At 36.5% G+C, this 27,029-nt stretch overlaps 1 protein-coding gene across 1 annotated transcript in view; it reads right to left on the minus strand.

Annotated features, from left to right (window-relative positions):
• Window positions 1–11,216: 11,216 nt before the first annotated feature.
• Window positions 11,217–27,029, minus strand: part of LOC131942600 (neuropeptide prohormone-4-like) — a 149,576-nt gene continuing 133,763 nt past the window's right edge. The window contains exons 3-6 of the mRNA XM_059302484.1: window positions 19,309–19,440; window positions 16,542–16,655; window positions 12,492–12,637; window positions 11,217–11,765 (exon numbers count right to left, since the gene is read on the minus strand). Of these exons, the coding sequence (XP_059158467.1) occupies window positions 11,718–11,765; window positions 12,492–12,637; window positions 16,542–16,655; window positions 19,309–19,440 (440 nt within the window). The 3' untranslated portion in view covers window positions 11,217–11,717. The remainder of the gene's footprint in view (window positions 11,766–12,491; window positions 12,638–16,541; window positions 16,656–19,308; window positions 19,441–27,029) is intronic.

Below are 27,029 nucleotides of genomic sequence, written 5' to 3' on the forward strand. Positions count from 1 at the left end.
TGATAATGAAGAATGGTAGTTGATGTGTAGGTTAATTTTTAGAATCACGTCCTGCCGCTGTTTTGAGCGTAGTAATATGTAATGCTCTTGAATTTTTCTTAAACCACATACATATCAGTGTTAACATTTACATTTTGACATCGCTGTAAATTTGTAAACGGCTGGAGTAAAGCCTAACACTAAACGGGCAAGTGCATATATAAAAATTATAACAAGGGAGGCAACTTGTAATGTAATACCTAAAGTAAAAAAATTGTATAAAATGCTGTATAAATGAAAACAAATCATTATTTTTTTATTGTTTCCTGAAGTTAATCATCTGAAAAATATAAAATTTAGACCAAAAATGTGAAGAATTGTGGTATTTAGACATACAATAATGAAACATTATTTAATATTTAAGAAATATACGCGTTACCTTTCTACAATGAGATTCCTTTTATACTAATAATCTTCGCTTTCAACTGGGTTATTAATGTACGTTATCTTGACACTTTTTGGATCCCTAATAAAAAGGGACAATTAAAGAAATGTCGTAAAAAGAAATACAAGGGAGTGCTCTACGACACTCTTCGTTAATCCCTTCCGTATATTCCCAAATAATAGTAAAAGGGTGGCACATTCTCCGTGCTTTTTAGGCAATAGAAGTGGTTTCTATTGATAATAGTGTTAAGTACTACTTCCGGTCACCGGAAATCACTCATAAAATCTTATACTTTTATATAAAATTTGGTCTACCTAACAGGTCTACCTAACTGAAACAGTACTCAAGATATATCGTGTAACCACGGAAATAAAGTGCCACTTCCTGTTATCGGAAATCGTTTAAAAAATGGACAAAACCCCTCGCATACAATCTAATATTCTTATTTTTGAAAATTCATCTACCTTACAGACACCCTACTATTGATACACTTGGCAGATTAGCGAAAACGCCCGGAAAACATTCTAGAAAACTACTCAAACACTAACATTCTAGAAAACTACTCAAACACTAACATTCTAGAAAACTACTCAAACACTAACATTCTAGAAAACTACTCAAACACTAACATTCTAGAAAACTACTCAAACACTAACATTCTAGAAAACTACTCAAACACTAACATTTTAGAAAACTACTCAAACACTAACATTCTAGAAAACTACTCAAACACTAACATTCTAGAAAACTACTCAAACACTAACATTCTAGAAAACTACTCTAACACTCACATTTTAGAAAACCCATAGAAAAACCAAACAGTCCCAGGAGTAGTATGAAAAATTCTAATTGGACCAATAGAATCTATAAACTTGACGATATACTTAGACTTCTTTAAGTTAAAAACAAATCAAAACTTTTAGTAAGAGCGAAAGAAAAACACGCTAGCCTAATCTAGTGATACATCATACAATATTTATCTCACTTCTGGGACATATTAGTTACCAGAGAATTTTTTTTTTATGTATGTAATGGTTCTGTATAATTTAACTTGGATATACCAAAATGACAGTCTTTGATACGTCTACTTATTGTAATCTATACAGTAGAACCATGACTTAACTCGAACAGCGTGGTGTCATCACTGTTATCTTCTTCTTTTCCCGCTCGTGCTTAGGACATGGTGAGCAGGGGAAGTAGAGCGCATCTGTTTCATATTTATTAAGGTTGTTTTATTAAATATTTGACTAAATATTTCAGTTAATTTATTAATTTTTTTCCTTCATTATGATAGCTTTTCTTGGCATTTCGTTATTTGGTTTTTGAACACGTTTTGTTATAAACAAAATGGATCTTATTACTTCTTCTTTGTTCTTAATTTTTAGTGTTGAAAGGGAGTCCCTCCAACATAATTATGCGCCATATAGACAGTTGACTCATTTTCCCACGTTTTCTTTAACTTGCTTTCTCTGTGTCTTTCTGTGTTTGTTTGTCTTTCCAATCAAATCTTGCGATCGAAATTTCTGGCACTTCCCAGTTAGCTAGCGCGCTGAAATTTTCAGGGAAGCTTTCTTTTGGATGACCATTGCATATTCAATTGTTATTATTACTAAATTGATCAATGGAAACATTTTATTGAGCATTTTAGACCGCTATATAATCTATATATATAATTCTCCTCTTCGAGCCATTAGAAAAAAAACGAGCGACGCGTACCTCGCGCGCAGTGAAGCGAACGATCCCACATCGCCACAGGCTTAGGGGCAGATAATTTAGTTTCAACCGAGTTTAAAGTTACAGGAGGTAGGCCAGTTTGGGGGAGACGATATGGTCGAGTGGTTGGGCACACGATTGCTATCTCACTCGACACGGGTTCAAATCTATGTGTCTTTTTACGAGTTGTCTTTTTACGAGTTGTCTTTTTACGAGTTGTCTTTTTACGAGTTGTCTTTTTACGAGTTGTCTTTTTACGAGTTGTCTTTTTACGAGTTGTCTTTTTACGAGTTGTCTTTTTACGAGTTGTCTTTTTACGAGTTGTCTTTTTACCAGTTGTCTTTTTACCAGTTGTCTTTTTACGAGTTGTCTTTTTACGAGTTGTCTTTTTACGAGTTGTCTTTTTACGAGTTGTCTTTTTACGAGTTGTCTTTTTACGAGTTGTCTTTTTACGAGTTGTCTTTTTACGAGTTGTCTTTTTACGAGTTGTCTTTTTACGAGTTGTCTTTTTACGAGTTGTCTTTTTACGAGTTGTCTTCGTTTACCCAAAAAAAGTGAAAAGATAAAATCGATAGCAAGATTTTAATGCAAACAAACAAAGACTAAAAAGTAAAAAATAATAATCATTAAAAAAGTTTTAAAAAACCCACGTTTTCTGATTGAACTAAAAAGTAGAAAATAAACGCTATACATCACAATAATGCAAGCGATCACTCTACTATAAGCGATCAAAAACGTGGGGCGCCGTGATTTTCTTACAGTTTCTAATACTGTTGACTCTCTACAAGCTCCCTAATAAAAGTCAATAGTACTATCTAATCAATAGTAATATAACTTTTACTTCGGCGCCCCACGTTTTTGATCGCTTATAGTAGAGTGATCGCTTGCATTATTGTGATGTATAGCGTTTATTTTCTACTTTTTAGTTCAATCAGAAAACGTGGGTTTTTTAAAACTTTTTTAATGATTATTATTTCAGCCTGCTTTTCTTTTTTGGATTTGCTTCCATAGCCTTTTTGTCCAACCAAGAACAAACTACAAGGCAGCAGTTGTTTAATTTTGGAGTTGTCTCTCCTAGATGAGTGGCTGTCCCCAGTTATCGAGGCACATCTGCCCAAGGTGGATCTTACAAGATCGAACTAGATCATACAAGATCTTACAAGATTGGACAAAATAACAATACTCTATTTTCAGTCATACCTAATACGACAATTTTAAAACAAAAAAATCTTTGATCGTAATATTGGTTATTATATAAGATAGTTTGTAGGATTTCATGATTGTTTTGTTGTGCACGTTCAGTTAAAACTCAGATACAAAATTTTGATAGTTGTTGTCCTGAGGCATACAAAAAAAAACCAAAAACAACAGAGAATGTAACATCACTTTGATCGGGGTAAATTTCCATTTTCATCAGACAAAGCTTTAAAAAGCGACTCTTCCAACTATACACATAGCAATGTAAACAGAAAGTGATATTTCAACGCCAAGGGTAGACAAAGGTACAGAATATAGTCCAAGTAAAGACAGAACAGTCAGAACCCAGACGGGATCCTGCTTCCACCCTTTACCATGTTTACAACTATACACATGTAATATGCACAAGTTACAGAGAATCTAAAACCCACTTTGATAAGGGTAAATTACCATTTTCATCAGACAAAGCTTTAAAAAGCGACTCATCCAACTATACACATGTAATATGCACAAGTTGCAGAAAATCTAAAACTCACTTTGATCGGGGGTAAATTTCCATTTTCATTAGACAAAGCTTAAAACTGTGACTCGTTCAGCGAATCTAACATCACTTTGATCGGGGCAAATTACCATTCTTACCAGACAACGCTTAACACAGCAACTCTTCCAATTATACCCATGTTGCTATGCACGAGTTACCCATGCTGATATGCACGAGTTACCCATGCTGATATGCACGAGTTACGGCCACTGCACAACAAAAGCGAGGATGCTCACACCAAAAGATCAGTGCACACATGAAATAATAAGCGTGAGCTAATCAATGCGTGCAGTAGCTTTTGTGTCAGAGTGTAGCAATATGCAACCTTTTCATGCCCCGGTGGTGTTTGGTTTTTTAATTTCTTAATTGTCCTACATTCGGTACATTTTGTACAACTTTACAGCTTTTTCCAGAGTATCTTATATAAGAAGAATTATATATATATATATATATATATATATATATATATATATATATATATATATATATATATATATATATATATATATATATATATATATATATATATATATATATACATATATAAATAATGTATTTATATATATATATATATATATATATATATATATATATATATATATATATATATATATATATGTGTGTGTGTGTGTCTGTGTGTTTATTTGTATATTTGTGTTTATTTCCATTTGTAACCGTGTAAGCGTCTACAGGTAAGTATGTAATCAACTAACCCCAGCATGTAAATGAGCATTGATGTTTGGCTGAGCCCAACAGCCCAAGCTGTCGGAGTATTTCACGTCTCATCAACCCGACCATGCCCACTCAGCACAGCACATCCCCGTATAAATGTGTCCCAGTTCTCCCAGACCTCAGTGTCTCTCTGCTCTAGCAACGGTTCACAATGGAGAAGTTGCTGTTAGCCCTCGTCATCCTGATGGTCTGGTTGAGTCTGGTGGCTGCGGCAACGACGAGAAGTAAGATCAGATGTTATGTGTGTACAGCTAACTCATGCCGTGTTGGAGTAGTGTAGCGACACAGTTTTCATTTACGGTCAAATTACTATTATAACATTTATTTTATAACGCTCATCTCTGCTTCATTGCTATATATATATATATATATATATATATATATATATATATATATATATATATATATGGCTGTTCTGTACTAAAAGCACATTGTCATACAAATAATAATAAAATAAAAGATTTTCATGAAACCAAGCAAAAACAAAAAATATTTATTTTTATTTTAAATGTAAAAGAAGTATTTTTCAGATTTTTCTATTTTACCTATATGAGTATAACCTATATTTAGCTAATTATTTGTTGCTAAAAACATTTTGTTATTTGCAGATAGGTTAATAAGTATAGATCTTCCTCCTTACTTTCTGCCTCAAAATGATGTCCAAGGTTAGTTATGTATATATATATATATATATATATATATATATATGTATATATATGTATTTAAGATACATATATATGTAAATTATTATTCTGTCTATGCTTACACATGTATGTATATATTTACATATACATGTATATATATATATAAATATATATATATATATATATATATATATATATATATATATATATATATATATATATATACATATATATTTTTTACATTTATAAAAAATACTTTTTAAGATAAATTTCTATTCTGTCATTGCTTACCGAAGTCAACCCATATCTATATTTAGTTGAAGTCGCTTCCAGGTATTAGTCAAGCAATAGACATTTAAAACAGCGGCCGATTTAAAAAAAAAAACAACCTTATGTAAAATAAAACATTGGGGTATCATTCATAAAGTCAAGCTTTCTTGTACGGTTTTTACCCCTCCCCTCCGTCACACATCGTCACAAAAAGCCAGACCCTCTCCTAAAATGACGTCACACCTCAACCTACAACCCCTTCTCAAAAATTGCATTTGATTTCAAACATCGTTTTTTTTTTTTCCTTCTAAATTCTCTACTGCTCTTGGTCAACATGGGGTATTTAAAAGAAAAAACATTATTGCTATTTATTAATATTGTCTTCTAAAATAAAAAATAACGGCTGAACTTCAGGTTATAACATTACTTTAACAAAAAAAAATGCTAAAGTGTGACGTCACACTATTTGACCATCTCTCCCCCACTCCCCCTTATCACACATCGTCACAAAATTACGGAAACACCCTCCCCACTGCGAGCGTGACTTCATTTATGGACTACCCCAAAAGGTGAAGGTATCTCGGTTGTTGCTTACATTTAGAAATATTAAAATAAAAATTAAACAATAAAAACTGAAATTAACTTGAAATTAACAAAATCTATAAGCATTAGTGATAATATCTTGGTTGTAGATCTAGTTTACATTTTGAAGTAATAAATTCAAATTTAAAAAACCCTGAAATTAACTAAATCTATAAGCATTTATGATGATATCTATGTTGTAGTTGACATTTAGAAGTATTAAAAAAAAAAAAACAAAAAAAAAAACTGAAATTAACAAAATCTATAAACATTTTTATGATTATATTTCGGTTGTAGTTTACATTTAGAAGTATTAAAATCAGATAAATTTTAAAAAAATCTATAGACATTTATTAATGAAATAAAAAAAGTTATTCTTCAAAGTTTCTTGCTCTCCAGCTGGTGTGACGTAGCCATTTACTGACGAAAGGGAAGTAATCCATTATATTATTGCCGATCACTTTGGTACTTGGTGAATAAAATATTTGAACGTAAATAAAACGATTTGTTGCTTTTTAATTTCTGTTATATTTTATAAACATGTTTAAGTAGTTGAAATTATAATTTTGTGTAGTACAAAAACTCAATTTTGTTTTAAAAAGTAGAAGTATGCGTAGTTAAATTCACTTTGCCTCAGTGTATTAGTTTTCTTAAATATATAGACTGAATATTTCATTTATCGCTAATTTTAAACTTGTATACTTAACTGGATAATTGTGTGCAACTTACCACCAACAGTAAAAATATTGCCTGCAACTTACCACCAAGAGTAAAAATATTGCCTGCAGCTTACCACCAACAGTAAAAATATTGCCTGCAACTTACCACCAAGAGTAAAAATATTGCCTGCAGCTTACCACCAACAGTAAAAATATTGCCTGCAACTTACCACCAACAGTAAAAAAATTGCCTGCAACTTACCACCAATAATAACAAAACATGACAGGCTGCCCAGGGTGATAGCTCTACGTCTATTGGTCTTCATCTTTTTGATGTTATGATGATGTCTTGTACTGTTTTATATTGTGTATATATTGGTCTATATATCTGTACATAGGCTTTGATTATATATAAGTATATCCTTTACTACGTTTGCAAATATAAAAGTCACTATTTAAAAAAAAAAGAATGGGCTTTGCTTAAATTTTTTTTTAAATCGCTGTAGAGCATTTTTAAAAATAAACCTTGATCTTATTTCTATATTCCCATAGAGTTGGTTCTTTAAATGGCCGTTGCTACTAGTCTGTTTTCGTCTTCTGTTCTTTGTCTACAATTAAGTGTGATTGCTTTATTTTATGTGGCTGTTGGATTGGTGATTTTTTAATATTTTCGAAAGTTTTTGCTTTGCTTTTTGTACCAATATACAGTCAAAATAAATGTGTTTCTCAGTTTCTTGTATATTTTGTTTACACGTTTGACATGTTATTTTAACATTTTGATTTGACTTTGTATTTCGTAAATTGGTGTTGTATTAAAAATCAGTCTCTAATCCAGTGGCGTAGGCAGCGGGGGAGTTAGGGGGGTCATAACTCCCCCCATAGACCCCTCGGTATATATAAAAAGTATGAGGGGGGGGGTGCAAATCTAAAGTTTGAGGGGGGGGGGGGGTGCAAATCGAAAGTTTGAAGGGGGGGGGGTGCAAATCGAAAGTTTGTCCCCGGGTAAAAATTGGACCCCCCCTTGAGACGATCCTGGCTACGCCACTGCTCTAATCTACTTCCATTTCTTTTGGTGTAATGCGTTTATTATGTAGGCTTCTAAATTTATCTTTAATGACTATTATATTGTGTTCCCTGGCCCAACTAATTCTGGTGTATAAGGGTGTCGCTTGTTGTTTGATTTGGATGTCGTATATATTTTTGTGTCTTCCCCAAAAATGCTTTTGTTTCCTTGGAATGTTGCTAGCGTTTCTTTATAAAAGCTGCCTATGTCCTTTCCCCCATAGTGTGGTGTTGTGATGTTTAATTTTAGAATGCTCTTTATGTTTAACCCTATTTAGTATTGTGCTAATGGATGATAATGTGGTTCTATCCTTATTCTATCCAGATGTTTTAATCGGAAGGTGTTTATTTTAGTATCAATGTCATGTAGCCCTATACCTTCATTTAATTTGTTTTGAATTTTTCTATAGAATTCTGTATTGCTTTTTCTGCTTGTACTAAGAAAGTAGCGTCGTCTGCGTATGCAAGTATTTTCTTGCCTACCGTGTTTGTAATGTACAGTCCTTTAATCGAGTTGTCCTGTCTAATGTTTTCTAGTAGGGGTTCTAGGCTAAGGATGTATAGTAGGGGAGATAAAGGACAACCTTGTCTAACTGATTTTTGTATGTGAAAAGCGCTTGTAACACTGTTGTTTATTAATAAATAACTGTGTGCATTGTTGTATATTATTTTTATCCATGTTTTAAAATAGTGTCCTAGGTTGTAAGCATCTATTGTTTTCATTAACCATGTATGATCTACTATATCTAAAGATTTCTGTTGGTCGATGCTAAGAATTGCTAGTTGTGTCTTTCTGCGTGCTAAAATGTATGATGTCTCTGATTAAGTGCGTGTGGGTGTGTATGTTTCTACCTGGCATGCTGTACTGCTGAATCGGGGTGTATTACTTTTGGTATGAAAGGTTCGAGTTTCTTAACTAAAGTTTTTGTCAATATTTTATAATCACTGTTGAGTAAAGATATAGGTCTGTAATTTATAATTTTTGGCCTAAGACATAGACTGGGAACTCTCACCTAACTTAATATAAAAAAATATAGAAAAAATAAAAAAAGTATGGATCATAGAGAGAGTAATTACCTATACAACATGGCATCAGTCGTGACGCAGGAAATGCCTAAAGGAAACCAGTAGATGTTAGATGTAATTTGGTTCAATCCAGGTCAGCGGTCACGGTGCTAACCACCGACCATTCAGGACAAACATTTTAGTTTACTTATACGGTGCTAACCCCCGACCATTCGTCACCCAGGGCAGACATTTTAGTTTACTTATATTTTAACTCAATTCTTAATTAACAAAACCAGACCTCCAGTACTTCTATTTAAAACTACCGCTAACCATAGCCTAAGGTCTAAACCATAAAGTCTATTGTCTTTTGTTGTTGTCTTGCTTTCTTCTTCTTTAATAATAGAGGTGATTTCCTCCAGCACATTTAAGTATTATTGGTCAACATGCTAAGAGCTATATTCACCGTTAACTCCGACTTCAGACTGCTTATCTATCTGGATTAGCTTCCATAGCCTTTGTTCACCCAAAGACAATCTGCTAGCCGGTGTTTCTTTTGTTTAGGAGTTTTCTCACCCGATGGGTTGCTGTCCATAACTAAAGGGCCTCATCATCTACCCTGGGTACGAACTTGGGACTTTTGGTGAGGGTGGAAGATGGGAGTGGGGGAGCGTATGATTGCTGACTCCAAAAACCGCCTTGACTCTTCTATAATTTGACGAGTTATGTTGTTGGATTGCTTGTAGTGTGTAATATTTATGTTCAGAGTTAGGATTATGGCTAGGGTAGAACTTGATTTGTCGTGGGCATAGGATTAACGCTACCACATAATATTTGTCCATAATTTACAACCAGTAGCCTACACCAGTTTTTTCCAGGCATCTCTTGGGTGGGGGGGGGGAGGGGGGGGATGGTAAGAACGTATACCGCCCCTCCCCCGAGCGAAATTGAATTTATATAGAAAATATCTACTTTTACCAGTGTTCCCCCCCCCCACCCCTCCGAGAAGAAACACTGTCTACCACCCCTTTTTTCAGAACATCTCATTATTATGGTACTATCTGATCGGATATGAATTCCCCGCCACCTCATGTAAAAAAAACAACAACAACAACACGAACTATAAACCAGACTACAAAGCTACTAGACAAAAACATTGATGCAACAACACGGTGCAAGTAGGAGAAATATATGCCTTTACTTTGTTATTTGAAACCAGGACAGGACAGCCTTGGATGAATCCAATACAACGAATGATTTCTAAGGACATCGAAGAAACAGGTTATTGCGTAGACCAACTAGAACCAAACAAAAAAAATCTTGTTTTTTTTTATTTTTATTTTCAAATGCAAATCCAACCATAAAGTTTTTATTTTTTGTTTGAAAGTTTTAAATGATTTGGAATATTATAAATCAAAGAAGTTTTTTGTCTGTGTTTAAATCAGGAAGAAGGTGGAGGAGGGTGGGGGTTGGGGGGAGGGGGGGGGGTGACGAATTGTTGTCACTTTCAAAAATAAATCACGCGTTTTTAAGAATCTTATCTATCGCAAGTATCCAACTTTTCTTAAGACTATCTATCAACATATTTTCGTCATTTAGACTGCCTTAAGAAATAGTTAGATGTATCTCCATTCTAGCAGGAAATTCTTGCAGCTATTCCAAGTAAATATTTGGTCCGATTTAATTAGGCAACATTGCCGAAAGACCAAGTTTTGAAGACATAGGTTCTTCTTTCTGTTGAATATAAACGGCAAGAGCTTGAATACAAAAAACCTTTTTTTTAAAAACGCAATTGCAACATATTTATTTGAACTTGCTTGCTATCTTTACAAAAACTTATCGCGAATAACACTGCAGTTGCAAGCCGCATAATAATTCTTCAGAAACCTCTCACAAATATTATGACCCTTCCTAGTCGCATAATAATTCTTCAGAATCTTGTCACAAATCTTACGACCCATAGCAAGCCCCCCCCCCCCCCCCAAATTATAGATCTTTAGAAAGTTGTAGCGAATATTAACACGATTGCGAGCATGAAATTAAGTCATCAAAACCTTGTCAAGAATAATACGAACATAACTAGCCAACCATAGTGTGTAGAAACGTGTCACAAAAACCTGCGAACTTACTGACCTATGTATGAACTATTAAGGACTACCCCTCCACCCGATTTAAACACAACAATGTTCAGTGTAAAGTAAGTAAAAAAACACAAACTCAACCGAAACGAATATTTTGAAAAAAAAAACGTATTGTATATAATTTGCATTATTTAATTCTATTAAATTAAAAAAAAATTGCAAGAATTTTTCTTTTGTAGTATATTATAAACACAGCTCAAACATTATATATTTAATTTTTTTGTTTCAGATTAATCAACACGGGAACAGTTTTTTAAAGAATATTTATTCCCACATCATGGCAGCGCCCTGCATTGTCTGCGAAACACGTGTATCTATGAGGTCGGAGGTCACCAAGACAAAGAGAAAAAAAATGGCTAACCACACACATACATTGGTCACAGTACTTTGAAAGTTTGGGGGTGGGCTGAGAGAACCATATTCGGCCATGTTCTGATATTTTCAAAAAAATTAACAACACACATCAATTTTTTTTTAAAAACTAACATATATCACAATTTCAAAAAAATAAATGTTTTTTTAATTAAATTTTATTTTTGAAAACAAAAAATATCACTGATCGCTTTAAAAAAAATATGAAAACGAAAATTTTTGGATTTAATTTTGCAAATAAATGAATAGTCCACGGGATTTGTATGGAAAGTTCTAGTGAATTGTTCGGGGGTTTGGCTTTCTTCTGATTGGTCCCTTTTGGTCGATCTTCAAGCAGCCCTTGACCTGATGATCCCAGGACTTCTGGGTTGTCGTCTAGGGCTTGAAGCCGCTGTTTAAAAGCTGTTCGAACAGGTGCTGAACCTAAGGGGGGGGGGGGAGAGAAACAGCATTTTAGTTAGGAGAGAAACAGCATTTTAGTCATTGGGAGGAGAAAACAGCATTTTTAGTCATTGGGGAGGAGAATTATCACATTTCATAAAATGGTAAGAGAAACAGCAATTTGGAAATTGGTAAGAGAAACAGCAATATAGTAATTATTAAGAGAAACATCATTCGCCCGTTCCCCAGACCTACCTCGTGCCATTGCCTGTCCCCCCACCCCCCTACCTACTTCGTGCCATTGCCTGTTCCCCCCACCCCCTACCTACCTCATGTCACTGTTACCCCCCCCCCCCCCCACCCCAGACCTACAGTGTCATTGCCTGTCGCCCCACCCCAGACCTACCTCGTGCCATTGCCTGTCCCCCCACCCTCTACCTACCTCGTGCCATTGCCTGCCCCCCCCCCCCCCCCCCCCCCCCCCACCCCAGACCTACCTCATGCCCCTGTTCCCCCCCACCCCCCAGACCCTACCTCGTGCCATTGCCTGTCCCCCCCCCCCCCCCCCCCACCCCAGACCTACCTCATGCCCCTGTACCCCCCCCCACCCCCAGACCTACCTCATGCCCCTGTACCCCCCACCCCAGACCTACCTCATGCCCCTGTACCCCCCCACCCCCAGACCTACCTCATGCCCCTGTACCCCCCCCCCCCCACCCCCAGACCTACCTCATGCCCCTGTACCCCCCCCCCCACCCCCAGACCTACCTCGTGCCATTGCCTGTCGCCCATGCCCATCGCCAACAGCGGTCTCTCGTCGCCCTCCATAGCACAGGTGAAGGCCGTGCGAAGGTTCTGGACGTTTTCGTCCGTTAACCCCAGGGTAAGGCGTAACTCCTCCATGTCAGCGGCCTCTGTTGACAGATACGGGGGGGGGGGGGTATTGTATGACGTAAGAGGATGTATGAACCGTTGAGTTAAAAGCGGGAAAAATTAAAATAATATAATGATAAGGATATAATAAGTAGAAAGGTTGAAAATAATAATTCGGGAAGTGATTTTTAACCTGGGTTCCATTGAACCCGGGGGGTTCGATAGTCAGTCCAAGGGGTTCGGCGGAGATCAAGACATGCCCGACTTACACTCAATATGATTCACTATTGGTTTTGTCAGTCCCGACGATTGAACTAAAACTATAGGGTGAATGCGCATATGAAACTGTTGGGGTTAGGTACCTCCAAAAAAAAGGTTAAGAACCACTGAATTAGGGGAAGTTAAAGCAGGGAATATAATAAGGTAAAATTATAAAGTTAATACAACAACCGAAAGCAATGAAGGGATTTTAATAAAGGGAAAATGATACCAAATAATGGGAATTGAACAATAGGAAACGTTAAAGGGAATATAACAGATTAAACAGTAAGGGAAATGACAAGGAAGCAATTTAATGAATTTGAATAAGGAGAAAAAAAAATTGGCATTAAACAAGGGGAAATAATTATATGAAATAACAAGGGGAAGCAAATCAGTTAAATAAAACAATAGGAACAATGAAAGGTTTACTATGAGAAAATTAAAAACAATTATGAGAATATATATGAATGATATAAAAAAAGCAACGCCCCCCCCCCCCCCCCTCTTTCATGGCGCATGTACGTAAAATTAAATCAGGTTTTCTATAACTTTTTTCTTGAAGCCATTTTTTTTTTACGGCTTTAAAAAAAAAGCTTCCTTTCGGTAAATAAATTCTCAGAGAAAGTGAACAGGAAATGGAAATATTTATAGTTTTGTAACAACTCAGCGTGTGGCTGAAATGAGGGTCCCCTGTCTAGACGTGTCGCAGACTTAGCGGCCATCAGGGTTCGGACTTTGGAAGTGACAAGGGGAGGGAAACTCGAGCTGAAAATACACGCTGGATCTCCCCTGATGGGATCACGCCCCCGGAACCGGAAATGATGTATGTATGACGTGATACGGTGGGCAACATGCGCGCACGAGATAACACGCGCGCAGCATGCTGGGTGTGTTTGTCTGATCAGACAAGAAAAAAAAAAGCAAAAAAACAGATCAGACTTTTCGATCTTTAGTGACTGGCAAAGATAGAAGAAGAAAACAACTTTTGGTTAAATTGTTCAATATTGTGGAGCCTTTCTTCTGACGTACGCTATTCCAGAGGCGTAGCGAGGGGGGGGGGGTGCGGACCGCACCGGGGTGACACTATTTGGGGGGGTGACACCAAGGCAAAAAAAATAGCAAAATATATAGAGAAAAACTTGAGGGAGGGGGGGGTGCAAATCGAAAAGTTTGAGAGGGTGGGGGTGCAAATCGAAAACTTGAGGGGGGTGCAAATAGAAGTTTGAGAGGGGGGGGGGGGGTGCAAAATCGAATTTGGTCCCCGGGAAGGGGTCGCTACGCCTCTGGGGGGGGGGGGGTGACACCATTAAGTGCCGCACCAGGTGACACCCGACCTCGGCTACGCCACTGCGCTATTCTTTATCCATCTTGCTATTGCTAGCGTAAACATAGTAGATCAAATTTTGGAAACAAATAAGTAGCTTTATTATAGTTTACTACTTGCAATGTGCTACCTCCCAGGACCGGCGCTACCTATTATAGCGAACTAGGCGGTCGCCTAGGGCGCCATCCAGAGTTTCTTCCAGGCATCTCTCGGGGGGGGGGGGCATCGTCCCCCCCACCCCCGAAAAAGTCTACAGCCCCACCCCGAACGAAATGGAATTTATATAGGAAATATAAACTTTGACAGTATCCGCCCCCCTCCCGGAAATTGTTGTCCGCCCCCCCCCCCCCCCCCGAAAATTTCAAGTGCACCCCCGGAGAAAAAAGTCTGGAAGAAACACTGGCGCCATCCCTAGAGGGGCGCAAAAGGTTTAATCGCTATTAATCAAAAAGTACCTAATAATTGATAACTTTTATAAAGGAGTAGCGATCTATTTCGGCACCCAGGACGAACTATCAATTTTGCACCCCACACCAAAATTAGGTCTATATAGGCCTATATTTATTCGCGAGGTTGAAAATCTCGTTTTCTCTGACTTTAAATTAGAAATCTGTCCTGGTGTATAGTTTAGTAATGACGGGGTGTTCAAAGTGTTGTTTCTTGTTTGGTAAGTTTTGATGAAACGTTTAGATTTGGGAGTAGCGGGGGAAGGCTGTTGCTGATATGGTTCGTAGGTATAAAGTATCGAGGTGTTAAAGTGTCATAATTTTTTATTCGGCTATTTTGTAGTTGAAGGTCTAGTGGAATCTGATTGGTAGTAGAGAAATGAGAATGCAGGTGATGAAGTATCGTTCTGGAGTTTGGGAGTATCGATTCTTGTGGTATTAAGGTATCGAATTATAATGACTGTTAAAGTGTAGTAGTAGGTCCAGTGAAGTAGTTGTTGATTGGGAGTACTGGTTGTAGAGCTTGGTGAAGTTAAACACGTTGGTTTCGTAGTTCTGGAGCATCGAGTCTAGTTATGTTTAGGAATCGAAGTTTGATATGTGTTGTGAATGTAATAGAGTATATCGAGTAGTCGAGTTTATCGTAAGTTGGATGATTTCAATCAGTGTTTGTTCCAGGCTTCTTTCTCCGGGGGGGGGGGGGGGGAGGGGGTGCTTAAAATTTTCGGGGGGGGGGGCGGACACCGTTAAAAGTATATATTTTCTATATAAATTTTATTTCATTCGGGAGGGCAGTAGACTTAATGCCTTGAAGAAACTCTGATTTCAATTCAGTACGTAACACACTAGTGTTACTAGAAAGTTAGGCGTTCTCTAGTTGAAAAATATTTAGTTTTTTAGGAATCTATATTACCACTCTTAAAGTATTAGTATATATATTAAATAGGGTGGAATTTATAACTCACCGTAAGCTTTTTTTTTCAAATTATAATTTTTTTATATTTGAATCGATAATTCTAGCAATGTCTAAAACAGTTACCAGTGTTTGATGTTTTGAAAGACGTCCCTTTATTAAGGGATCCAAAATTTAAAGTATTCTAACACTTCATCACACAATATAACATGTATGTCATTAAAATTGAATTGAAGTATGTTATAATATTGCTACCGTTTTTAGACTTTCAAACAAACCTACAGTTAAGTATTCAATAAGTAAAATATATTATTTTCACAATGATGCATAGCTAATATAAAAGATATATTATAATTATTACGTAATGAAATTTAGAGCGTTTTATTGTGTTTTTCACACATGTCTTAGCTACACATGGTTGATTTTGCTATTCTGGTGAAAGTTATTTCCCTTGAATAAAATTGTGTAATTTGAAATTTTCAAATGGGAGATAATTCGTTGCTTAATTTTACATTCATTTTCAAATTCCTGCACCTTAGGTTCACCGCTTACATGTAAGTAAATACAACTTTGAGGTTGGGGGGGGGGGGGGGTTGGATGAACTTAAATTTTCTGGTTTGGGGGAGGGGCAAGGGTGGTTAAAGTATATTTTACTTTTATGAATTATGAAATATATATATATATATATATATATATATATATATATATATATATATATATATATATATATATATATATATATATATATATATATATATATATATATATATATAATATATACTATATCGTCCCGGGGGGGGGGGGGGGAGGGTGTCGAAGGCAGCGCTCCCCTCTAGCCCGATGTATGCCTGCTAGCTAGAACTGACATTTTGTATTTCAATGATATTAACTAGTCTACTATTAACTAACAATCAAGCACCCATTTTTTTTTTATCTTTGGAAGAGTCCATTGTCGGACACCCGTATAAAAATACCATACGAGCAGGGGGTGGAAGGGTTACCTGTTAGAGCATGAGCGACCTGGAAAGGGGCGGCTCCGTTGAAGAGTTTGGGCAGCATCCATTTCTTCTCGTGGTCGATTAAGTTGAATATACTGTCTGTGTCGGGTCGGAAGGCTGTAGAGCAAGAGGAAAATTCGACACACTGCGCATGACGGAAACATAAAATTTGACACACTGAGCATGACGGAAACATAGAATTTGACACACTGCGCATGACGGAAACATAGAATTCGACACACTGCGCATGACGGAAACATAGAATTCGACACACTGCGCATGACGGAAGCATAGAATTTGATACACTGCGCATGACGGAAACATAGAATTTGATATACTGCGCATGACGGAAACATAGAATTTTATATACTGCGCATGACGGAAACAGAAATTGACACACTGCGCATGAAGGAAACATACAATTGACACACTGCGCATGACGGAAACATAAAATTTGACACACTGCGCATGACGGAAACATAAAATTTGACACACTGCGCATGACGGAAACATTGAATTTGATATACTGCACATGACGGAAACATAGAAAACTGACACACTGCGCATGACGGAAACATAGAATTTGATATACTGCGCATGACGGAAACATACAAATTGACACACTGCGCATGACGGAAACATAGAAATTGACACACTGCGCATGACGGAAACATACACATTGACACACTGCGCAAGACGGCAACATAGAAATTGACAAACTGCGCATGACGGAAACATACAAATTGACACACTGCGCATGAAGGAAACATACAAATTGACACACTGCGCATGACGGAAACATACAAATTGACACACTGCGCATGACGGAAACATACACATTGACACACTGCGCAAGACGGCAACATAGAAATTGACACACTGCGCATGAAGGAAACATACAAATTGACACACTGCGCATGATGAAAAAATAGAAATCGACACATTGCTCATGACGAAAACATGTTTTGCTCATGCTTTTAAAAAAAATCTACAATCAACACCCATTATTGTGCGTGATCAAAGCAGATTGATTTCAAGTGTTTTTATATAGCCACTGCGCCCGATCTAATAGTTTATAAACGCTCATGGCTTTGCCATGAACATCTTCAAACCTCGACTTCATATTGCCTAAATAAATCTTGACAAGCCCCGCCAAAAAGTTAACCCCCCCCCCCCCTTCGCCACCCAAAGAAAAGATTATAAATAAAAGGAATGAAACGTTTAGATTTTTCCAATGAGAAAAAAAATACCGTAACTCATACTATTCACATAACTCTTCACATTTTACCGTAATAATAACAATACAAACCCATTTAACTCTTGAAAGGTAATCGTTAAAATACAATCCCCATAAAATCTACCGGTTAAAGCTAAAATTATACTACAATCCGAAAAATACTTCACAATTTAAAGTCATAATTAAAATGGAATCCCCATAACTGTTTATAATTTTTGGTAATTTTCGAACTACAATCCCTATAACTTTTCAGTTTTAAATTAATAATTAAAATAAAATCTCCATAGCTGTTGACAGTTAAAAGTTATAACTAAACTACAATCCGCATAACTCTTTATAACTTAAGATAATAATTAAAATATAATCTCCTTAACTCTATACAATTTAAGGTAATAATTAAAATGAAATCCCCATAACTCTTGTTTCACGTGTAAGGCTTGCATCAAATTACTTCTGACTCCGAAGTTGGATGATGTAGGCGGGCCCGTGGTTTATGGGTGCGTCAAGGGACAGCACCGTGCATGACAGTGCACTTGTCTGGCATGACTTCATTCATGACATACAAAAAAAAAATGGCCGGCACACCTTGACAACGGCTTGTTTTGTTTACTCGCCGTACATAGCAACCGCCAGATAAAAGTGCAGTAGAGAGGTTTGACTTGTGTCAAAGTTTAGTGTTGCATGTTCGTGGTTTGTTCTAAATTTAGTTTAGGTTTTAAGGGATGGTGTGTGTTGAGGTATGTTAGATGTCACTCACTTGGCATTCAATAGATTGCTGTGGTGTTAGTCTTTAATGATATGGGTATATCCGTCTACGTATCCATGAGCTCATCTAACCAATAATCCATAAAAATAGAGATCCATACACCAGTACATCCAGCCAACCATCAACACTACCACCCACATACGCATCCACCCATACGTCAACCCAACTACTCAGCCACCGACCCACCCAAACATTCACCACCAACTCAAACATCCACCCACCATAACACCTACACAACCACCTATACAACAATAATCCCCCCAGCCACGCAAACACCCACCCACCATAACGCTATACAGCAATAAGCCCCCACCCCAACCTCTCCAACACCCACCCACCATAAAACACAAGCCCACCAATCCAATCATCTGCTCATCCATCTATACATCTACCCACCCACCAAATAGCCATCCACCAACACACAAACACACATCCATCAATCCACTTACGTACCTATCCAACCAAGTACACACCCACCCACGCATCTATCTGTCCACCCACACATCAATCCACCCACCCACGCATCTATCAATCCACCCACGCATCCATTCACTCATGCATCTATCAATCCACCCACCCACCCATCCATGCACCAATCCACCCACACATCCATTCACTCATGCATCTATCAATCCACCAGCCCACCCACGCATTAATCCACCCACCCACCCACACATCAATCCACCCACCCACCCACCCACGCATCAATCCACCCACACCCCCATCCCCCCACGCATCAATCCCCCACCCCCACACCCTATACTTACAGGCGAAACAGACAGCTGGGTCTTCATCAAATCCGTCCTCACAATCATAGTTTTTATCACAGACAAATTTCAGTGCTATACAGGTGGGTGAAGACCGGCACATGAAGGGTTTCCCGGCCGGACAAGGGTTGCCTGGGGAATACAGAAGTACAACATTAGAAAACACAGGATAAAAAAAATTCTTTTTGATACATTATATATATATATATATATATATATATATATATATATATACATATTATACAGGTGTAGGTGTAGGAGTAGGTGTAGGTGAAGGTGTAGGTGTAGGTGTAGGTGTAGGTGTAGGTGTAGGTGTAGGTGTAGGTGTAGGTGTAGGTGTAGGTGTAGGTGTAGGTGTAGGTGTAGGTGTAGGTGTAGGTGTAGGTGTAGGTGTAGGTGTAGGTGTAGGTGTAGGTGTAGGTGTAGGTGTAGGTGTAGGTGTAGGTGTAGGTGTAGGTGTAGGTGTAGGTGTAGGTGTAGGTGTAGGTGTAGGTGTAGGTGTAGGTGTAGGTGTAGGTGTAGGTGTAGGTGTAGGTGTAGGTGTAGGTGTAGGTGTAGGTGTAGGTGCAGGTATAGTTAAAGGTATAAATATAAATATAGTCATAGATAAAGAAATATAGATTATGATTTCATTTATCTGCGAATGAACATTATTATGTATTTTTGTCAGCGTTATAACAAATATACCCAAAATATTATTAAATAATAAAGGATATCTTCAGGTTAACAATATATATATATATATATATATATATATATATATATATATATATATATATATATATATATATATATATATATGTATGTGTATGAGTTTATACAGGTATATATGATCTCCTGTTCTACGAATGGACAAAGCGGACAATGAGTCTGCATTCCTAGAAATAATTTTATTGTTATTTGAACAAACATCCGTCTGACAATGTTAGTTTGGTTTGATGAAAGTGGACTGAAGGGAAATAACTGCGGTTATTTGATCGGCTACGACGGGAAGCAACCCCTCTTGAATTACTTATTACTAAAGCGTCTTTGCCTGTTTTCGCCCTGTCAATATTTTCCATCGCTATTCGCACGGAGCCATATTCCTAATCATCATAAATATTGGCTAATTTGAAATCTTTTCTCCAATAATTTTTTTTTTGGGTTTTACTTTCAGTTTGCACTTTCCTACTCAAAAGCTAGAAGCACTAAATGTATGGTATGGATTACAAAAAAAAGCTATTTTAATTTTTGCACACAATACTACTCGGCGTTCTTTGGATGATTAAGCAAATAGGAAATTAAAAAAAAATATGTCTTAACCTTTGTTATTTCCCTTTCACCAAACAACTGAAGCGTATTGTTTTATTATTTCTATTATTTGTATTAATGCTTTTTTCAATGTGTTATAGGTAAAAAAGTAATGTTTTACTTTATATATATTATACATATTCATATTTATATATGTATATTGACACACACACACATACACACACACATACATACGCACATACATACATATATATATATATATATATATATATATATATATATATATATATATATATATATATATATATATATATATATATATATATATATATTTATTTATTTATTTATATATATATATATATATATATATATATATATATATATTTACTTATTTTTATATATATATATATATATATATATATATATATATATATATATATATATATATATATATATATATATATATATATATATATATATATATTTATATATATATGTACAGGCACACACGCACATTGTGCACTAGACGACATGAAATTTTAATGAGCGACTCACAGCCTGGTACACGCATGCGATATGAGGGAGTGGTGTGGGTGAGTAGTCCAGGTGTGAAGTCGAGGTGAGCGCGGCAGGTGTGTGTCAGGTGAGCCTCACAGGTGTGTGTGAGATGAGCCGAAAAGGTGGGTGTGTGTGTGAGGTAAGCCGCACAGGTGTGTCAGGTGAGCCGCACAGGTGTGTGTGTGTGTGTGAGGTGAGCCGCACAGGTGTGTGTGTGAGGTGAGCCGCACAGGAGTGTGTGTGTGAGGTGAGCCGCAAAGGTGTGTGTGTGTGAGGTGAGCCGCACAGGTGTGTGTGTGTGAGGTGAGCCGCACAGGTGTGTGTGTGTGTGTGTGAGGTGAGCCGCACAGGTGTGTGTGTGTGTGAGGTGAGCCGCACAGGTGTGTGTGTGTGAGGTGAGCCGTACAGGTGTGTGTGTGTGAGGTGAGCCGCACAGGTGTGAGTGTGTGTGAGGTGAGCCGCACAGGTGTGTGTGTGTGTGAGATGAGCCGCACAGGTGTGTGTTTGTGAGATGAGCCGCACAGGTGTGTGTGTGTGTGAGATGAGCCGCACAGGTGTGTGTGTGTGAGAGGTGAGCCGCACAGGTGTGTGTGTGTGTGAGAGGTGAGCCGCACAGGTGTGTGTGTGTGTGAGGTGAGCCGCACAGGTGTGTGTGAGGTGAGCTCGGCAGGTGTGTGTCGAGTGAGCTGCACAGATGACGAGACATGGAGATGAGTGCAAAGTGAGTTGTCGGAGTTGTAGGTAGGTAACCATAGTAACCGAAATTGATTCAGTTTGTCATTTTAAAAAAGGAAAACAAAACAACGAAAGCGCTAAATAGATCTAGTTTTATCTTAGGAATCAGTAAAAAGAAAAGTGATACATTGAAATTCATAATTTAAACCACAAAGTGTAACCTATTCAAGGTGAGTAATTGTAAGAGGAACGGTGCATATGGCTCCTTGCCCGAACGTCTCGGGTTCGAATCCCAGGTTCGAATCAGTAGGACATCCTTGAGTAGAACCAGTTCTAATGGATAGCTGACTCCATTGAGCTCTGATAGGTACCACTACTCACCACGTTTGGTAGCGCAAAAGTGGTCGGGCACGCTTTCCTTACATGTGCCCAGGTCACAGATAAACTTTACTGCACCTGCCCCAATCGACCATCAGGTTTGAAAGAGTACTTTACTTTGTTTTTTTTTTCGAATTCAAAAATATATTTTTCAAATAAGTTTTTTTTTAAAACGTGAATAAACTTAATATTTTTTATTGCATGATTTTTATTTAAAATGCGATTGCTTTAATTGCAACGAAATCTCTCTCCATTAGGAACTAAATAAGAAATGTGGATTTTTAAAAAATCGGCTCAAATTGTGTCAATATTTACAAAACGAAAGATTAAAATTTTCGAATAGATGTTAATGGTTCTTTAATTTTTTTTTGTTATTAACTTTAAAACGGTATCTGCTTTTAGCTTAAATTAAAATTATTCAAAACAAAACAACGTTAGTTGATTAAATTAAAAACAAAACAAAACTAGACGTTCTTATAAAATGTACTTTTATATTTTAAAATCTGTTTTTATCTCCCCCACTTCTTCTCTTGCAAATGGCATTCACTTCAACGACCAGATATTCCTTGAAAAAATAGCTTCTCCATCCATACCCTCAAGAAAATGAAAGTCGAACTTCGTTAGTTTACAAGTAGTCGAAAAATTTTAAAAGGTTAAAAATAAAAAAGTAGAACTTTAAAATTCGAAACGAGACAAATGTTCTTTAAAATAGTGTTGCACTGAGATGAATGAACGCCTCCTGTGTCGAAATGACTTGCCTAAATAGAAAGGATGAATGGTGTCCGAGGGACGAGAGCCTATTTGAACACGTCTCTCCATTTGAAAAAATTCAGGGGCCATTACTCTGGAGAGCGGCTAATGCAGCGATACACATTTTTTTTTTAAAGGGAGAGAAATCTGGGTGGCAGAGGGTTGGTTTGCTTGGCGACTATTAAAATAAAAACCACCCGTTTGTCCAAAGAATAATAAAAACAAACAAACATAAAAAAAACCTTTATAATAATAAGCTTCTAAATGCAGAAAAAAAAAGAAAATAAATAAAATTTGCGTTCTTTTTAAAAATCATTGGTCGCCAAAATAAATATGTGACTGATTCATTCAGCAAGGGGGGGGGGGGGCTTTACTTAATACAGCAAGTTTATAATCTTAGTGCATAAAGTAATCTTAAAAATTGAATTTTAATGAATACTTTTTATTATCGAATTAGATTAAAAATGAGAGATTATTGTGTTTTCTTCGAAGTTGAGGGTATAAAGAAACCACTGCATCCATCAAAAGCGGAAGTGAATCAATATCGATTTATAATCTTTGCCACATACAGACAGACATACAGACAGACAAAGCATGGTTGTTAAGTTATGTGTTCGGGATAACGATACAGACAGACAAATTGTTCACACATCACGTGATCGAAAACAATAACTGGTATTTAAAATAGCGAAACGAAAAACGTTTTTACTCTATATCTTAGATTATATTGATAGAGAGTGTCCACCACCCCCCCCCCCCCTTACCTCTCTACTGTAAAATTAAAAAAAAACCGGCATCAACTTGCGTGACATGTTTTACGGACGCCTGGCCCTGCTTAAGTAAAGGAAAGCTACGAATATACAGCCAGTAAACTGAAATCCTTGCTGCGCCCCCTGCCTTTGATGCTGGGCCTGTTCTGTGTGGCCTCGCCTACACACAGCATTATTTATGCCCTCTCTGATGTTTGACTCATTTTCTTTCGGTTGTACTAATGAGTAACTAATTAATTCAGCAATGGATTATCTACCGTTAGACAGAAAGAGGAAAAAAACGCTTTGAGAAATAGAGAATTGTGTTTTTATTTTTTATTTTTGTAAACATTGAATAACATTTTGGGGAAATACAACTATAGTACCATCAACAAGATTAGCTAACCTACAACAACATCATCAAAAGATGTGTCAAACCTATAACAACAACATTAAAAGACTATTCGAACCTATATCAACAACATAAAAAATTCTGTCGAACCTATCTCAACACCATCAAAAGATGTGTCGAGCCTATATCAACACCATCAAAAGATGTGTCGCGCTTACATCAACAACACCATCAAAAGATGTGTCGAAACTTTATCAACAACACCTATCAAAATATGTGTCTAGCCAATAAAAACAACACCATCAAAAGATGTGTCGCGCCTACATCAACAACACCATCAAAAGATGTGTCTAGCCAATAAAAACAACACCATCAAAAGATGTGTCGCGCCTACATCAAATCACCATCAACAGATGTGTCGCGCCTACATCAACAACACCATCAAAAGATGTGTCGCGCCTACATCAACAACACCATCAAAAGATGTGTCGCGCCTACATCAACAACACCATCAAAAGATGTGTAGCGCCTATATCACCAACATCAAAAGATGTGTCGCGCCTACATCAACAACACCATCAAAAGATGTGTCTAGCCTACAGCGACAATGCACTCACCCGATGTGCGAACTTTAAAGTAAAATCAAAGAGACTGTGCGAACAGTGCAGTACAATAGAAGAGAATTAGCCAGACTGCAAGAAAGCACTAGGTGAGCTTTTCTACATAGCCAAGATAAACCCAAACACACAGACTGAATATTTGATTAGGTCAAGCACAAAAAACTAGTAGAAAATTCAAGAAAAATAGAACAACACCACACAGAAGAAAAAAAAGACTTTTAAATTGGCCTATAGGTAAAAAACATTCAGAGGTCAAACCTATCGTCACAAGCTAAACTTGGTATGTATATATGTACATAAATAGATGTGAGCGCCATTTATATAAATAAATAAATGTATATCTAATATATACAGCTCAATTCTGTATGTTTGTAACCGAGGTAACGATGCATATAAAGTGCACATCGTCTAAATTAATGATTTAAAAAATCAATAGTGAAAGTGTTGTAAAATAATTTCATTTTTCAAACTTATAGTGATGATTGTCGACATGTCAATTATATAAAATTTAAATAAATGTATAACCTTTCACAAAAATTCTAATTGTGTTAAAACTATTTACATTTACTCATTACGTCCCTTGGTAAATTAGGAAAACACAATCACTTCCCTATATCCAAAACATTACATCTTTGTAAAAATTTAACTTTTTACTTTTTATTACTTTGTTTTGGTGTTGGGAAAAAAATAATTACATAACTAGCGTGGATTGATCAAGTGCAATGTGGTAGATATTTTAAATTTTTTTTTTTTTTTTTTTTTTTTCTTTTTTTTTTTTTGTTTTTTTTTTTTTTTGTTTTTCTTTTTTTTTTTTTTGTTTGTTTTTTCTTTTGTTTTTTTTTTTTTTTTTTTCTTCTTTTTTTTTTTTTTTTTTTTGCGCACGAATGGGAATTTTTAAAGTACATTTAGCAGTGTAAAGTTTTACTACGTTCTCGATTGTAAAGGCAACATCAAAGAAACAATTTCTTTCAAGAGCTATGTTTATGTTTTATAGCTTCAAAGTTTCCATCAGATGACATTGCTTTGCACCGCAATTTAAAAAAAAATCAATAACACTTTAGAAGTCAGCTCCTAAATGTCCTCTATGTTTACTTTTATCTATAGTCTTTAGCTGAGTCGAATCCGGACGTCCTTCGGCGCCCCGACAGGGTGTTATTAGGCGCCCAGGGCCTACCCGTGTTCACTATGGCGCCTACATTCGTTTAAGTGAGCGTATAAGACTAAGAATTAGTTGGGGTACTATAGTCGTTTACTAAGTTGAATCAGGCGTTTTCTCCGGCGCCTCAGCATGGTACGATTTGGCGCCCCGGGATATACTGTGAGCACTTTGCGTTTATGTTTATGTTAGCGTTTGTGTTTTTTTGCATGTTTTCTTTGATTTTGTGTTTGTGTTTGTGTTTGCGTTTGCGTTTGTTTTTTTGTTTTTGTTTTTGTTTTCGTTTGTGTTTGTATTAGTGTTTGTGTTATGTTTGCTGTTTTTTGGTGTGTTTTGGTTTCGGTTGGTTGTGGTTAGGGCGGGCAATGCCGTGTATATGCTGATTACTAAACACACAAGTCATGGTCCTTTACAGAGAGGTTTCTCACAGAGGCCAGCGCAGAGCCTGGCCGGGGCGGCTAGTATATATATATATATATATATATATATATATATATATATATATATATATATATATATATATATATATATATATATATATATAGCTTCTCCATCCATACCCTCAAGAAAATGAAAGTCGAACTTCGTTAGTTTACAAGTATTCGAACAATTTTAAAAGGTTAAAAATAAAAAGGGGAACTTCAAAATTCGAAACGAGACAAATGTTCTTTAAAATATTGTTGCACTGAGATGAATGAACGCCTCCTGTGTCGAAATGACTTGCCTAAATAGAAAGGGTGAATGGGGTCCGAGGGACGAGAGCCTATTTGAACAGGGCTCTCGATTTGAAAAAAATTCAGGGGCCATTACTCTGGAGAGCGGCTAATGCACCGATACACATTTTTTTTAAAGGGAGAGAAATCTGGGTGGCAGAGGGTTGGTTTGCTTGGCGACTATTAAAATAAAATCCACCCGTTTGTCCAAAGAATAAAAATAAAATAAAACAAATATTTAAAAATCTTTATAATAATAAGCTTTTAAATGCAGAAAAAAATAAGAAAATAAATAAAATTTGCGTTCTTTAGTAAAAACCATTGGCCTACAAAATACATGTGTGACTGATTCATTGAGCAACGGGGAATTTGCTTAAAAAAGCAAGTTTATAATCTTAGTGCATAAAGTAATCTTAAAAATTGAAGTTTAATGACTAATTTTATTATCGAATTAGATAAAAAATTAGACGTTCTTTTGTTTTCTTCGAAGTTGAGCGTATGTAGAAACCGCTACATCCT

Source organism: Physella acuta, unplaced genomic scaffold (genome assembly GCF_028476545.2).
Source record: "Physella acuta isolate Inbredline_101_S28 unplaced genomic scaffold, ASM2847654v3 ptg000413l, whole genome shotgun sequence".
Taxonomy (NCBI): domain Eukaryota; kingdom Metazoa; phylum Mollusca; class Gastropoda; family Physidae; genus Physella; species Physella acuta.